A 16835-nucleotide genomic window follows, 5' to 3' on the forward strand; every position below is an offset into this window, starting at 1 on the left:
CGTCCAAACGGAAACCATGCACCCACGTGGTCACACGGGGCCTGTCCTCCAGGTCATCCACAGCTGGGTGAGAGGACTGGATGGCAATGACGTAGGCCCGCTATTTCTGCGTGTTAACTACGCCCCCCAGTGCACGGAATATGGTTAAAATTCGGTGTGTGTATGATAGTGACGGACCATGAGATGAGAACAGTTTCCAGCAGAGTACTCAGAATTTGTGCAAATCATTTCATGGTCCCATAGTATACCAGTAATGTGGTCCCTGGTAGAGCTAGGGTTGCCACCAGGCCGGTATTATACCGGCACGGCCGGTTATTTGCTCTCTCTGCCGGTTGCCGGTAGGAAGGTGATACCAGCAGCCTTTTGCCGGTATTTGTGGCTCAACACCTTTCATAGGGGCTTTTACGGGGTTTTCCTTTCAACATTCCACTGCAGCTTGAATAAATCTGGAGCACAGACCCAACTCCGTAGTCACCAGTCATTTTCTTAGTTATTCATTATTATCATCATTGTTGTCTTGAGCCAGTACGCTCGTTCTTTCTCTCTCTCTGTATACTGTCCACCCCTCACTTACTTTCCCTTTCCTGCAAACATTTCCTCCTTTCCCTCTATTCCACCTCCTCTCCCTCCACTACCACTCATCCAACCAGTGAAATGCGACGAGATGCTACAACGCTCCTGGAAGTCTCCGTGGGGCACTTCGATGATCGAAAGCAAGCTATCTTAGCCAACTTTGTCACGTTTGTTGTTACTTCATAGCATGCCCGTCCGTACCTCTTTTGTAGTTAGAGTGACAGTATTGCCCTTCATGTCGATGAACCATCGTCCGAATGCAGGGCGCAAACATGCACTGTTATTGTGATGCAGGTACCGCAATTTCATGCGTATTAGCCACGGCTTCTGTGATTTTTATTTTTTTTTCTCACGGGTGCTCTGCGGCTTATCTCGTTGCTATTTTTCTGGTATTTTCCTCATATGCCGGTTTTAACGAAAGGGCCAACAGTGTCTCTGGAACAGCACCGCCCTGGCAATGCACGAACAATGCGTAACAGGGGCGCGTCCACATTGAGTTTGGATGTGACCTTCCTGGTGCCTTCCCCAAAGCGGCTTTAACGAAAGTGGTGACAGTGATTCATGTCTTCTGGAAGGCCACTGTCCTGCCGATCCATGAAAAACACGCAACAGGGGCACAATCCGATCTTGGTAGAACACTAGAAGTGACGTACTTTGTTTGTCTGACGACAGGGTTTATGGCCTTCTCTATGGTCTCCTTTGTCGCACAAGTCAGTCGCGTCATATTGCCTGCGGCTTCTCTGCGAGTGTGGCAGCCGCCGCCGCCGGCTCTAAAGCGAAACGCACCGCCTCCAAAATAATGTCGCCACCGGCGCGCGTACGCTAACGATCTCTGATTGGCTGCGCAATATATGTATAAATATTTGGATGCTCATTGGTCTAAAAAACTGGCATCAGTTTCCTTTGCGCTGATTGGGCGAGAGTCATTTGACTGAGGAGCGAGCATCCGAACGCGCGAACCGCTCAACGGAAGCAAGTGTGGCTTGTCTGCACGAAAATTTTCAAAACGTTCCTAAAAACTAGTCGTGCGGCTTATACACATGAAATTACAGTACATATGACGGGCATGGAAAAACCATGCGGTATACAGAAACCAATCTCTGGGCAAGACACCTGCAAGGCTGCGGGTGCGCAAATTCCTCGACTTTTTTCTTTTCTCGGCATTTTTGGTGCCATACTACGGGGGTGCAAGTTATGTCTGCAAATATGGTATTTCTCTCTCGTGTATTTGCAGGCTGTCTGCCAAATTGCGGCCTTCAAATTTCCCGGCTTTTCCAGGCGTTCAGACTATTTCAAGGGTACTAAAGGGGCACGAAACGAAAGTGTACTTGGTGCCTGCTGCTACGTTTTGACGCAGATCTCTCATAAAACACATTTATTAATAGAGCCTGAAGTTTTAGGGTTTGACCCGATTCTTCCCTGAATTTGCACCCCCGAATTGAAGGTTGCCTCTTTATGGCGAAACCTGATTTTTACCCGGCAAATTGCCCCCACTGAGAAGTCTGTAGGAATGCACACTGACTTGTTTGGCGACAAATATAGTTACATCACCGCTTGTACCAAACCAGCACAGTTAGTTCGGGCAACTGAGCCCGATTTCTCCCCGAATTTAGCATACTGGAAGTTTTTCCATCCGAATTCGCATGAATTTAGAGCACATGTTTATTTACCTGATTTTTACCCTCTGAATTTAGGAAAAAATATTTCCCAAAAACTTCAGGCTCCAAGTATATTAGTGAAGCTGCCCTACTTTTCTGCCTCTGAGCTTGTCGTATTGGCGAACTGCTACTTGCTGCAACGTTGCTGCAGTGTCGCCGCTCAACCACCGATCAGCACTCGCGATTCGCCGCGCATCGTCACGGTACTTGTCCGAGATTTCCCCCGACATCAGCTACCTTTTGGCCAGGTTCACTGACAACCCCCCACCTTTTTCAGTCACATCAATATTCCCTGATAATTCCCGGTTTTCCAGGTTGGTAGACACCCTGATTGGATGTTTACTGCAACAGTGGCTAGTTCTCGTGGGACTTAAAATTTTGCGATGCCTATTCCATGTCGTACGCTGTAGTCCAAGGCTTCCCCAGGATGTCAGAAATTGTCTGTACTTCTGCGATACCGACATGGAATCAAACCCTCTCTTAGTGAACCTTCACGCCGACGATCGAGCTAAGTTTGAGCAAAACTTGAAGAGTATGGCTGGAAGGAGGTATGTTCCACCCTACACAGTCATCTCCAGCATCTGTATCTGCATCCAATTCACTGTGTGCATAGTCAAAAAAGTTTATCTTCATCTTTAGATAACATACAGGCAAATGTAATGGTAAGATGCGTGGCTTTAAAGCGTATTTTGTAGCAGACATTTTTACAGAGGCAGGATACAAAGGCATTGCGGAATCACTTGGGCAACTCTTCCATCTTTGACTTGAGCTCCCTTTCAAAGACTTTCTTTATGTCGCAGAAGCCTTGCCTCGTCTTGCCGAAGGAGTTTGGACCAGCAGAAGTGGGAGTCTCCCTAGTAAAGAGTAGACCCATATTTTACGGGTGTGTCGTGCGGACAGTGAAATGTGAAGGGAGTTGTCAGCTTCTGGACGACGGACACTTACCTGCCTATGTTCCTCATCCTCATTTTGGCTTCCGGTGGCATTTCCTCTTCCTCCTGAAATAATATTAAGTGACACGTTATTCCATGTGCTCCAGTATTGGTGGAGCGATCAGCAAAATGCAGAACGGCTACTGAAAGAAAAACTGTAGCGTATGAAGCATGTCCTACTAGATTATGGCGGCCATGTCATTTGCACCACAGGTTTTGATGGCTTGTGGCAGCGCTGTCGGTCAGTCCATTATAATACCTTCTGCTCAAGCTTTTGTTTTATTTTCACAGAAGCAGTGCATATCCCACGGGATATGTGTTCTTGGGAAAAACTACAACTTGATCATCATCGTTCTATGCGATTTGAAGAGGTCTGTACCTGTGTCGTCTGCTATAGCCGTGTGCCCATTTCTGCCGTTTAAAATTCAAATTTCAACTGCCCAATCATGGCGCGAATTCCGCTGACCAATATCAATGGCACCTATACAGAAGGCCTGCTTATTGCCTCCCCTCCCTCCTTCGTAAAGTCGGGATTAGTCTGCTACAGCAATGCGCCGTTCTGCGAAACTTGCAAGTGACTTATAACTTCGCAAATTTGAACCTGTAGACTAAAAGTGCAATATGCTTTAATCAGTCTTGAGAAAAATATGGGACCATGTTGCACGTTATCTTGTTTCCAATTTAGTACGGGGGGACGTTTACTCGCAGAACACAGCTGCTGCCCATGAAGCCGACAGTGGCTCGTCTTCCTGGCTACGGCCATTGAAAACACTCTCCTAATTGGCTGACTCTTAAGGGGGAATCACTTCTGCGCAAGACAACAGAGAAAGTATGTTCGCACACTGCTCAGAAACAGCGTAAAATATCGTCTAAACAGAAGTACTGGCATGTTCTCCTTACTTTACCCTCGTCAATGGCACATTTTGGAGAATTCCAGGACTATCCGTTGATTTGTATTGCGCCTGAATTCGCAAATATTTTAGTGTGCGACACTCTATCGAGATGGCAGCATATGTTCGCGAACGCGCCAAACTTTAATTTATTAAAAATCAACGGCTCAACCTTGTCCTCTAAAAAATACGTCATTGACTAGAGAAAAGCTTAGAGAACAAGCCACTACCAATCTTGTGATGATAGTTTGGAGCGTTCACGTGTCTTGTGCGAACAAAAATCCCCCATAGATTTCTGAAGAAGTGATTCCTCCTTAATTATGTCACGTCGACGAGTAAGCAGGCTTTCTTTATCTAGGTAGTGTTGCCAATGTGCACTGTGCCTAGCAGATGGGACCCTCCCATAGGAGTTGCATACAATGACATGCTCTGTATAATCTAGTAGGTCGTGCATTCGAACACGGCTTACGTCGCTGCTTTGGTTGAACGCTTCCGCTACGGTCACACTAGCCGCCTTTAGCGTTGGTGCCGGTTCTTTGACTTTCTGGAAAAGTGTTTCGATGAAGCTGGAACAACATATGTTGCGCCTGAACAGCGTCTCACTTGTGCGCCGAACTTGATGGATATGGGAGCGGCAGACTTCTTTTCCTGGCTCGCTTTCAGTCCGCTGGTTCCTCTGGAAAACGACATGGACACCTTTTGCTTCTTGAGCTGCGACGCGTCGTCATCTTCGTCTGGTTTTCTCTTGTCCGCCGTCGGGGGACTCTTCTCGCTTGCATCGCTATGGCTATCTGGCTCTACCTTGGTAGTGCCAGTGCCTGGGTCAAGGCAAACACACTGGCAAATTTAAAGTACACGTTCATTATTTGAACTTATGCGGTGATCATGCATCAGGCAAAGACTGTGCTCCAGCACTTTTCGCCGAGGCAAGATCGCCGTAAGATTCGCTGGAATAATAAGTTCGCGAACAATTGCATTGCACAGTGAGTGACAGAAAATTTTGGACCTTGTTTTTCAAATTACAGAAAAGTCTGATTAAATTAGTTACAATGTTTTGAAGTGTTATCTCTGAACAAGCTTGCCTTAGGCTTAGGTATCGTGCGATACGGGACCACTCTGTGATGCAATGCTTTTGCTTATAACGCATCTGTTCCATGTCCGGCATCGGCGAAAGTTCATTGAACAAATTCTCTGTTCGTTTTGAGCAGATAAGTGTGTGAAAATTACCTATGCACGTAAATCCTCTCCCGCTACGTTGACGATTACTCGTGCTATCCGCCATTTTGTACACAAAACCAATGTTTTCAGACCGTTTTGTGCGCTTGCGAATGAAACCAAAACAATACGTGGCGGGGGGAGGAAAGGGAGGGGGGGCGGACTTACATATCAACGTTACAATTTCTCTTCACTTCATATCTGAGACCAGAGATAATTTTTTGTTTGTTTTTGTTTCTGGCACAGGTGCAGTTACAAGAGAACAAGGGATGAGCTCTAGCACGTGTCCGAGGCACGGCCTGCAGCCGTCCAAGCGTGATAAGGCCGATAAGGCAATACAGGCTGTATCTGTACCGATGTCGTGCAAAGAGACTACTTCAGACTTTAATGCTTTAATGATTGAAACATGAGTTTTACAAACGAAACGGGCTCATAACTGCATAAGTGGAAGCGTATCTGCTTCGTTGGTACACGGTCTGCTTTAGTATCTGTTCAATGCATGAGCAACCACTGTATTTAGCGTGCGTTTCAATCTGTAACCACCGTGTCTGTAACTTGGAAATTTTGCTGCAACGCGAGTCATTATCACTTCTACTTGCTAGGTGGCCACCGACCGATGGTCGGCGCCGCGGTAACTAGTATGGCGGTGACGATAAAGGTTTGTAATGGTTCCTGTGTGCATCATTTCGCCGAATATTTAAAGTCACATGCACCACACCCTTGATTTCGAATTAAATGTGGGCTTTAGTTGGACCAGAAGAGAGTTCAATGTTATTCCTGTTACAGACTCCTCACAATTTGATAATGAGCGGAAGCCGTGTAGTTCCGTCACTGCAATGTGTCTTTGCCGTGTGCAATAAAGTCACGTCAGTACCTCGGTGCAGATCCATAGATAATGCACGAGTTAGAGCCCGGAAACGTACTTCATATCAGCATAGCGCAGCTGAACCCCGTCGCTAAATGTTCAGCGCATTTTATTGGCTAATACATCCAGAGATAGGTTTAGTTCCGTACAAAGATAAACACAAAGCAGCTGATAGGTGACTGACCGTTGTGTTTTCGAAAACATCTATCCTAACCAGCATTTGCGATAAGCTAACGAAGTTAGCCACAGAGAGGAGTTCGGCGTTCATTGACTCGTCTAACTTACGTCACACATTATCTTCACAGCCGGATGGTGCTTTCACGTTGATTACGTCGTAGTCAATCGAATGTGGTGGGACACCACCACTTTTTGACATGTCCCTCATACCAAAGGTAGGCAGATTGACTGTGCGATGTGTCGATCGAAATAGCGACAAATAGAAATGATGTGAGCGCAAGTTTGACAGCCGTGCATCTGAGCGCGTTGCGTAGTCTTCACGGCTGTCGTTGCACTGTTGCTCAACAGTTTCGCAAAAGCGAGTCTCACGGGGGCTGTTTTTAATAGCAACATCTTGCGTGTATGTTGTACCGCGAAAAACAACTGCGCTGCGCCTTTTGGCTGGTTTCTGTCCCATTGTCTCGCTCTGGGCGTACTTTATGACTGCAACTGTCGACAGATAGCGAACGGTTTCCTTCGGCGTACGCTGAACTACGATGGCGAGTAGCTCAGTCTCATCGACCTGGTCGACTTTTCCCGTGCAGGAGAAGTCTCAGCTTCAGTTTGACGAAAGATGGCCCAAAATGCGGCCGACCATTCTCAAGTTGCTGCACCAAGAGCCCATTACCAGAGACGAGTGGCAGGGCTTGTTTTGGTAAGTGAACACTTTGTCAGACTTTAATTGGTCGTGTTTCACAAATAATGCACGAAATAGGGGATCTGCAGAGTGATAGGAATGGGTTGTGTACAAAACAGAGCACGTCATACACAGTTGTGCAATGGGCTCAGAGTATGAACGCAATGGTCTGTCACTAAAATATGTACGCAGGCATATAAATTGTAGTATGAGCTGAATGCTGCCACAGGTGCTATGCGCATGTCCATGATTATTTCATGCACTTTGAAGTACTCATTTAAATTTTTTTTTTATCCTCTCTATACCTTACCCCATCTTGAACATTTATTTCATCAGCATTCTTTTTTAGCAGCCCCTTCAGTTGACCCACAAAATGCTGTTGTCAATAGTTCCAATAAAATTTGCTGATACATTGTCGATTTTTACAGGCATCTTTATGTTCTGTGTCCTCGGCTTTTGTGCCCATAATTTTTCCTTGCACTTTCAATTACTCATTCTCGTTTTATACTCTGTATTTTGTTCATCTTGAGCTTTTCACTGACACCTGCTATTGACCCCATACCATGCTCTGTGTACTGCGATCAGGTCCACTATCCTTAATTTTTACAGGGACGTACATGCGGTTTGCCTGTGGGACGAGAAGGGTCCTTCCAAGCTGTACTCCGCGCTTCAGGAAGACATACTCGAATTCATCCGCGTTGCTCAAAAGGTAAAGTGGCGTCCGTTGAGACCGGTATATTAATCCGTCCCTCCGTACCGTTCCTTCAGCGTGTGCTGGAGCACGAAGAGGATCAAGCGCTGCTCAACGCCTACATCCGCGAGTGGCGAAAGTTCTTTGTGCAGTGCAGCTATCTTCCGATGCCATTCGGGCAGCTGGAAGCTGTGCTGGCGGGCAAGAGCCCCAAGAGGGCGGAGGAGGGCCTCGTTCGCAAGCTAATGCTGGATACCTGGAATCAGAGCATCTTTTGCTCAATTAAGGTTTGTTCCTTCACATTTTAGTTGCTGGAAGGCGTGGTCTAGCGCTTCGTATTGGCTGCGGGACTAAGGTCGCCCATGTCTGGTAGTTACGTTGAGATGTTGTATGCATAGCTACAGTGCTGGACAAATGTTTTACGGAAAGTGCATATTGTACTTGAGCCTACTTACGTCTGCCACTAGGGTGTCGCGCTGAGGAGAGAATACACTGCTCGCACGTTCCGCAAACTTTTGTTCAGCACTGTACACACGACTAAGCTGTGTACAGCTCCGGTCAACCTTAATAATAACACTGGAAAAAATGTGGTCTCGTTCCCAAGCGCGATTACAGCAACCCTTGGGGCCATGAACAAATCTTAATTGAACAAAATTATTCTGTCAGTTTAACGCAAGGATTTTGTTCACTTAACATTCCTCCAGTGCTCCAAGGGTGGCTGTTATCGTGCTGGAAAATGAGACAGAAGTTTTTCCAGTGTTATTATCATGTTACGTGTGTTATTATTAAGGTTGACCAGAGCTGTACCATATTTGCATGGTTCTACCACATCCCCCAAAAACGTGTAGGTGTAGTTCGCTCTCCAAGTATAAGTTCATAGATTTTTTTTTTACTTGTAGTGCATTAACCAATCTATGAAATCCCCACATCAGCTCTTGCCAACCTGAAAGGTACAACTTATTATCAGCATTATACTTCGTTGCAATCCCCACAGTACGAAATTCGTCCATGGAGAGATGCATGTGTGTTAGTTGCACAAATGCAACAATTGAAGAACATATCACATGATCATCACAAGCATGGTGCGTCCATGACAACAATGCTAGTCACCTTGCATCAGGCTTTTTAGGCCCGCTTTCACCAACGCTGGTTAACGTTGAAACCAAGATTAAGGGTTGCTAAAACTTGAAGCGAATACCCAATTCTTTGTTACAAATGTTAGTTGGGGACGTGATGAATGTTTCAGTGACAATAATTCCTTCTAGTGAAGCAGAATTAAGCCTTAAGATCATGTTAAGCGACCGTTGATCTCAGTTCAAATGTTAATCGGCCTAAATGTGAAACCTGGCCTTATTAGTCATTTTCTCTGAATTTCCATTTTTGGGTGCAGTTGTAACGTGCGTGTGGTTTCGAGTACATATTTCGAGAAGATGTGTTCATTAATGCATCGTATAAATACAGTACTGTTTGAACCAAACTAGATAAGTACTGAAAAAATGTCTAGGAAGCAAACGAGCTGGTGAAAATGATGCATAATGTAAAAACTTGCACTTGTACAAACATGCACTTGTAAAAAAGATAAGTAATTTACATTGTCATGGTTTACAATGAGCCACCATATGGGCATCGGTAATTGTGTGGTCGAAACCCTCACCTTCAAAGAGACGTTCAATTTCTAGGGCCGCCTGCAGAGCAGCGCAATGAAGCTGGTGCATGCCGAACGTAACGGAGAAGCTTTTGACTCTCAACTGGTGGTTGGGGTGAGGGAATCGTACGTGAACCTCTGCTCCAACCCCGAGGACCGGCTACAAATCTACAGGGAGAACTTTGAGCGTGCTTACATAGATGCAACAAAACAGTTCTATCGGGCACAGGCACCACAATACCTCGAAGAAAACGGTGTACAGAACTACATGAGGTAGGGACCTTGCTCTACTTTACACCTCACGGTTGTTGACGGGCACCGTCCAAAATAAAGTGCATAAATGATGATGATAATCTGTTTTTTATTCTCTCTGTTTTCATTGCGTTTTTCTCCTAAACGGCAGCGCTCTCTGAACTAATTTTGCTTGCATTACCATAATTGAAACATGGACTTTCATGCGAGAGCAAGTTCTTTTTGCATTTTACTGCCCCTTTAAGCCATAGCGGAAAACGCAATTCAATTGTGCTTGGCGTATGCTTTGACAGTAACTGGACTTTGACTGAAAGTGGAGTTACAATAACAGGGTTCTACCCTATGAGTGTTTGGAAGTACACTTCCCCATGCCCGCTCTGTGTACCTGCAGGTACGCCGACCAGAAGTTAAAGGAAGAAGAGCAGCGTGCTGCGAAGTACCTCGAATCCTACTCCGATTCCGTTAAGGCGCTGACGGAATGCTGCGTGAGTGTCCTGGTGACTGCCTTCAAGGACGTCATCCTGGCCGAGTGTCCCGGCATGATTCGTGCGGGAGAAACAGAACGGCTCCAGCTCATGTTCTCCTTGCTGGACCGGGTTACAGACGGCGTTGGCCCAATGTTGCGTGACCTGGAGCAACACATTTTGGCGCAAGGGCTCGCTGACATGCACGCTTCTGCGGATATAATTACGCAGGTGCGCACTTTCAGTTCCTTCTCAGCCTCCTGACAGTTTCGTAACTATCTAACAACTTGTGTGGGGCTCGGTGTAGTCAGCACCTTGTGTCAGCATTTATATAGGCACAGGTGAACACTATATACTTATTGCCTGAAGTTTTGGGGTTTAACCCGGTACTTCCCCGAATTTGCACCCCAAATCGAGGGTTGCCTCTTTAGGGTGAAACCTGATATTTACCGGGTAAGTTGACCTCTCTGAGGCGCCTATAGGAATGCACACCAACTTCTTTGGCAGAAAAATACAATTACGTCACCACTGTACCATTGGTACCAAACCAGTGCTGTTAGTTTGAGTAACTGAGCCAGATTTCTCCCTGAATTTAGCGCACTGGAAGTTTTTCTCACCCAAGTTTGCATGAATTTAGAGCACATGTTTATTTATCCGATTTTTGCCCTTCGAATTTAGAAAAAAAATATTTCCCAAAAACTTCAGGCTCTATGTATACTCAGTGCTGCTGCCTCTCGCATGTTCTCCGTTTATGTTTATTTTTTCTTTAACTTTTTTCTTTTCAACACAAAAATCTGATCTTTCACATGATATCACTGGATGTTGCTGTGTTTTACAGCTTTCAACATGAAACCCAATTTTACAAACACAACACACGTGTGATGTACTGTACAGTGAATATGGTTGAAGAGCAGTTCCGCGCTTAGGGTGAGACCAGAAGTAATCAAAGACTCAGTTACTGTAATTGATAACAAATTTGACTGTATGCAGCAAATACTGCTTAAAACAGCCAGGAGCACTTTAAGATAAGATAGTGTGGTAAGCCTTAAATGCCAACTGAAGGCTGTCAGTAAAATAATTTGGCTATCTCTGGAAGACAAACACAAATACATTCATTGAGTAACCTATTTATGTGAAATCGATGGCTGTGCTGAAGCAGCATAACAATGTTTTTTTTAGTTGTGTTGTCGTCTTGTGATTCTTGGAATGTTTATTATGCAGGACTCAGAAAAGTACGTGGAACAGTTGTTGGACCTGTTCCAGAGGTTTAGTAAGCTAGTCAAGGACGCCTTCAACGACGACCCTCGATTTCTCACTGCCAGAGACAAGGTATGCAACAAGGCAGTGGTGGAAATTTTGTTTTTGCGCGACCTAGGCTTTACAAATCCGTGAGTGTCTGCTGATGAAAAATGTGAAACCCCTGAGATATTTCTACGGCTTTGTTACTGATCTACTGCGTTAATGATGCTTGAAGCTTGATATGTGCTCGTCGATTGACGATACTCGTTGATGATCAACCGATTTTGTGCATGCTCGGCAGAATAGGACGCCTTCATCTATATAGGACCTTGCGTATTTGTACTTCTAGAAGCCGCGCTGGCCGCACCACACGTACATCCGCGAGAAACATGTTGTGCGTATGATTGGTTCACAATCATCACGTGGCACATGTTGTTCAAGCAGCTTCAGGAGTTTTGCAACATTGTGCAATCTAAGTGCAATCCCCCCGTCCCGCTGGCTTTCGTAGTCAGTGGCGGCGGGGATCTTGCAAGTACAGTTCCTTCCCCGTTTTCTGTTCTTTTTTCCTCTGTGTGGAGAAAGCTGCTCCAAATAGCACATCCAAAGTGAAAGTCATGGAAATTGAAAAAAAAAAAAAGAAAGAAAGAAGAGATCAGAGCAATGTGTACTTTCTGCGGAAATCCGCGACAAAAAGCCAGTTCTGCGAAAGACCCGAAGTTCCGTGAAATTTTGCGTATTTGCGGAAAGCTAAGGACCTTAGCGATAGCATGATGGGATTTCACATAAGCCTGGCACATCATTGTGTACGTACCCAATATATGTGTGTCCTTCACTTGCTGCAGGCTTTCAAGCAAGTAGTCAATGACACTTCGGTGTTTCGCCTGGAGCTTCCATGCAAACAAAAGGGGTGAGTGCATTGTCTAAAAATATCGGATTTCCATTGGTGGCTGAACATTTTCTTCGCTCTACTACCAGGGTTGCCAACAAGACGCAGCCAGAGTCCCGGTGTCCTGAGCTGCTGGCCAATTACTGTGACATGCTCCTCCGCAAGACTCCCCTCAGCAAAAAGCTCACTTCTGACCAGATCGAGGCAAAGCTTAAAGAAGTGGTGAGCATGTTTCAGTAATCCCTAATGTAACTTATTTGTTCTAGCGTGTGCGCGCTCTACCATGCTTACTGCTTGTTCTAAGCAGAGAAAATGGCAACAGTGATTTGTTTTTCTGCTTGGGGTAGGGTGTCACCCCCGGCGATGAAGCTCCCTAATCGTCATCGTCAAATAAAGTTACTGTTCTGATAACTTCTGTGGGCAGGCAGTTACTAGTTCAGCCCGAGTTTGTGCCTCTCCTTTGTCTCCTCGTCCAGTTTGCTGTAGTTTACCACGAATGATCAGCCTGAGTTTGTGCCTCTCCTTTGTCCTCGCCCAATTGGCTGATGTTTACCACGACACTATATTTATGTTTATTTTTATTTTATCCATATTTTTGTGTAGCAGGTCAGGCTATCGACGACTGATTTTCATGGTGCCTTTTGAGTAACCCAATAATGTCTTCCTCACACAGCTGCTGGTGCTTCGTTACGTCCAGAATAAGGACGTCTTCATGCGGTACCACAAGGCACACCTCACGAGGCGGCTCATCTTAGATTCTTCCGCAGACAGCGAAAAGGAGGAGAATATGGTGGAATGGTTGAGGGTGAGTATAATGGCGGAGAATGTGATAAAAGTGTAGCGATTACCAGCTGGTCAGTTTTTACTGCACGTGAACAAATTTTTCTGTTGCGTTACTAAACGTATTTCCGGTTTTTCCTGGTAGGACGTGGGCATGCCTGCGGACTATGTAAATAAGTTGGCAAGAATGTTCCAAGACATCAAAGTGAGCGAAGATCTGAACCAACAGTTCAAGGACGTGCATCGGAACAGCAAGGGGCTCCTCGCAGGTAATGCTCGGCGCGCGTTCCACTCCGAACAGAAGTCATTTCTGGTTCCGCAACTGTTGCCAGACTCTATAAACATCAAGATCCTGAATGCCGGCGCATGGGCGAGGGGCAGCGAGAGGGTGCAGGTTTCACTGCCCCTCGAATTGGAGGACTTCATCCCAGAGGTGGAGGAGTTCTACCGCAGGAAGCACAGCGGACGCAAGCTGCAGTGGTACCACCACATGTCCAATGGCACGGTATGCAAGTGCCCCATGACTAAGGCCCCCGGGTTTTCTGCTGCGGCAAATTCAAAGTTCTGCGGCACTGACTTGTAAATTCCGCGATTTTCCGCGGCAAGCACTCAATGGCTGCTTGAGATGATACTTTATTTTCTTGGATAATGTGGGAACAAATAATATTTTTATAAGAACTACAGATTCAAAGCACTGTTGTGGCTCAGCATTACATACATGATATCTTATACATATTCTCCTCTGACAAAGAATGCTGTCTGTCGCCTGCAATCATTTTATACTTGCTGAAGGATTTTTTGGCATGTACAGAGTTTATAGGAATAGGAAGGAGCTTACAACACATGCCCTGTGGAAGTTACATCTTTAGGACACCCTTTTTGTTTCTGGGTTGTAGGCATTATTTAAGTGTAAGGCAAACTCCAAAACATCAAATCAAACTCCCCCACTGCCACCGCTGAACTGCACATTGCAGGGGTGCCGCCCCTTCCCTAGGCGGAGTATGCACAATACACTTGTCATAACGTTACCTTAAGGTAAACTACAATCTGTCTGTGTTGGTCCTGCGGCATGGACAATTTCGTAAAGCAGGCTTCACCTCATGCAGGGAAGCGTCGGGTGAAGCACACTTGCAGTAGGTGTCTTTCATATTCTGCGAATGGCCGGATATTCGGAAATCCAAATATTGGGTATTCGATTCGCGAATGAAATACTTTGAGTGATTGATATTTGATTCGAATTCGAGAACTCGAATGTCCACGCTTCACTAAAAGTAAGGGATCCCATGAAATTCCGTGCCAACCGAAGGATTCCGCGATATTTCGCGGAATTGCGGAGAACCCGGGGGCCTCACCCATGACACTGTGAAAAATGTGGAGACGTGATTGATGTGTGTCCTCCCCACAGATAACATTTTGCAACCAAGCTGGTAAGTTCGACCTGGACGTGACCACCTTCCAGATGGCAGTCGTGTTTGCGTGGAACCAGCGGCCGCACGACAAGATATCCTTCGAAAACCTCAGGCTGGCCACGGAACTTCCCGACGCTGAGCTGCGGAGAACGCTTTGGGTAGGTGTCGCCTCACCTATGTGTGACGTAGCTTGAATATGATGACTGATGATGATTCTCTTTGTACAGTCCTTAGTTGCCTTTCCCAAATTAAAACGGCAAGTATTGCTATGTGGGTTCGAGGCTAAATCTCCGAAGGACTTCGATGACAGCACACTTTTCTGGGTGAACCAGGAATTCTCAGTGATGTAAGGGTCCTCCTTTTCAGAAATGCTCATAGCACAGTGGAGGCCGTTTATTGTCATGCTGCATAATGCACAGCATACTTAGATGTCTGTGTTGAGTTTAAACCCAGTGAAATCAATTTATATCCGCCAAGTTAATATCACTGTCACTTAACATAAAGAAGAAAAAAACTTGCATATTTATGGAATCTTGTTCCAACAAAAACTTCATCCAAACGGGACACTTGATCACTAGAGCCTGAAGTTTTAGGGTTTCAAACCCAATTCTTCTCCGAATTTGCACCCCAAATTGAAGGTTGCCTCCCTAGGGCAGTGTTTCCCAAAGTGTGGTCCGCGGACCCCTGGGGGTCCGCGAGAGTGTCCGTGGGGGTCCGCGACCGTCGCTCACATTTCAGTGAGGATTTTCGTCCCCACAAACACGCGCTCGTACATGCTGCCCGATTTCCAAACACCCAGAACTTCCAAAATTACTACAAGCATGCTTCAACGGCTAGCTTCTAATTTCTGATAGAAAAGTCCTGCAATGCACGTTTGTCCGCGTCATACACATACAAACAAGCAGAAGAAACCAGTCCGGAATCGTTTCTCAAGCTGTATTGAAAGCACGCAGCAGCTGACGAGGTTGCTGGTTATGCACTGGCTGTGACTGTGTGTGTGTGTGTGTGGGGGGGGGGGGGTCCGTGAATTGGTTCTCATCGCTTCCGGGGGTCCGTCACCGCCAAAAGTTTGGGAAACACTGCCCTAGGGTGTAATCAGATTTTTACCCAACAAAATACCCTCACTGATACGTCTGTCGGTGTGCACACTAACTTGTTTGGCAGCAAACGCAGCTAAATCACTGTTTGTGCCAAAACAGTACAGTTAGTTTGAGCAACTGAGCCCGATTTCTCCCCGAATTCTCACAAATTTAGAGCGCATGTTTATTTACCCGATTTTTACCCACCCAAATTTTGAAAAAAATATTTCCAGAAATTTTCAGGCTCTATGACACATCTGCTATGTCGAGTGTAGTCATTGATGCCATGCTATATTCCTCAGACAATTCCGTTTATTGACACGAAACAGTCTCCACTGCACTTGGTCATGTTTATTTTATCGAAACGAAACACCCGGTTAAGCCACGGTTGTCAATTTTAGAAAAAACGGCAAAGTACAGAAACGAGGAAAGGTGAACCTCATCGGACGGCTGCAACTGTCGACGGAAAAGAGCAAAGAAGAAGACAACGAAAACATAGTCCAGTTGAGGATATTGCGTACACAGGTAGGTGCCCGCACGACATCCCGGAAAACATTGCTTTGTAACGTTTACCCGCCGTGCCTTGATGCCCAGGAGGCCATAGTGAAGATAATGAAAATGCGCAAGCGTATCACCAACGCGCAGCTGCAGACGGAACTTGTGGAGATCCTCAAGAACATGTTCCTCCCATCCAAGAAGATGATCAAAGAGCAGATCGAATGGCTCATCGAGCACAAGTACATGCGCCGAGACGAGGACAACATCAACGAGTTCATCTACATGGCCTGAACGGAGACGCGCGGGACTCTGGTTTTTCTGTCCGTCCACTCTGGTGGCCCGCCAGCGCAGACGTGCCAACCCGTCTGGCTGCAGACGTTTTTTAAGTTAAGGAAAAAAAACAGACGTAGTTGCATCGGTGGCGCCCTCTTTCCGGCATTCTGGATGCGGCCGATGCTCCGACGGTGGAGCAGATTCTGTTCCGTGCTTCCTAGCGTTGTGTAATTGTTGACGAGGGCGGAGGCCAAGATGCAACCGAGACGGCCACCGCCCGATACTGGTGATGCATTCTAAGAAGTGTTCAAACACTGTGGACTTTCCGAGTGAGGTGGCACCGTCGCCCGTGCTGTTCACAACTGCCACACGTTTTCTTTTGCCGCCAAAATTATGAATCTCCCGAAATAGAACTAGGTGCTAAGCATGCATCGATCTCTTTTCATTGAACTCTTCTTTTGTATATGTATTTATTCTTCCAATACAACTTGAGGCAGTGTGCTGTTTCATGCCTGTAGAACAAACGAGGGCCATATTGGACGCAAAAACTCTCCAACGCCGCCTTGGGCGTCAGCTGTAAGTAATTCTACGTGTGAATAATAAATGCCTTGCTCCAGAGATGCCTTTGCAAGT

General features: G+C 46.0%; 2 protein-coding genes across 5 annotated transcripts; one reads left to right on the plus strand and one right to left on the minus strand.

The window, feature by feature from the left end:
- Positions 1–2837: 2837 nt before the first annotated feature.
- LOC135388171 (PEST proteolytic signal-containing nuclear protein-like) lies at positions 2838–6645 on the minus strand. Of its 2 annotated transcripts, none has more exons than XM_064617553.1 (5): positions 6419–6645; positions 4657–4890; positions 4523–4597; positions 3177–3229; positions 2838–3085 (listed from the first exon to the last, which is right to left on the minus strand). In XM_064617553.1, exons 1-5 carry the CDS (start codon positions 6425–6427, stop codon positions 2968–2970), a joined length of 489 nt encoding a protein of 162 aa, XP_064473623.1. In that variant the 5' UTR covers positions 6428–6645; the 3' UTR covers positions 2838–2967. The 2 variants fall into 2 exon arrangements, with proteins under 2 accessions (XP_064473623.1, XP_064473622.1); XM_064617552.1 differs by lacking the exon at positions 6419–6645 and adding an exon at positions 5281–5416 and having other exon boundaries at positions 4657–4871.
- On the plus strand, positions 5756–16820 carry LOC135388169 (cullin-5-like). Of its 3 annotated transcripts, XM_064617549.1 has the most exons (16): positions 5776–5926; positions 6895–7004; positions 7596–7695; positions 7755–7964; positions 9357–9595; positions 9966–10269; positions 11260–11367; positions 12120–12184; positions 12253–12385; positions 12837–12968; positions 13089–13212; positions 13276–13448; positions 14349–14510; positions 14580–14698; positions 15833–15956; positions 16026–16820. In XM_064617549.1, the coding sequence occupies exons 1-16, from the start codon at positions 5885–5887 to the stop codon at positions 16218–16220; spliced, it is 2340 nt and encodes a 779-aa protein (XP_064473619.1). In that variant the 5' UTR covers positions 5776–5884; the 3' UTR covers positions 16221–16820. The 3 variants fall into 3 exon arrangements, with proteins under 3 accessions (XP_064473617.1, XP_064473619.1, XP_064473618.1); XM_064617547.1 differs by having other exon boundaries at positions 5756–5926; positions 13089–13448; XM_064617548.1 differs by lacking the exon at positions 5776–5926 and adding an exon at positions 6102–6525 and having other exon boundaries at positions 13089–13448.
- The last annotated feature ends 15 nt before the right edge of the window (positions 16821–16835 follow it).

The sequence above is a fragment of the Ornithodoros turicata genome, chromosome 3, assembly GCF_037126465.1.
Source record: "Ornithodoros turicata isolate Travis chromosome 3, ASM3712646v1, whole genome shotgun sequence".
NCBI lineage: Eukaryota > Metazoa > Arthropoda > Arachnida > Ixodida > Argasidae > Ornithodoros > Ornithodoros turicata.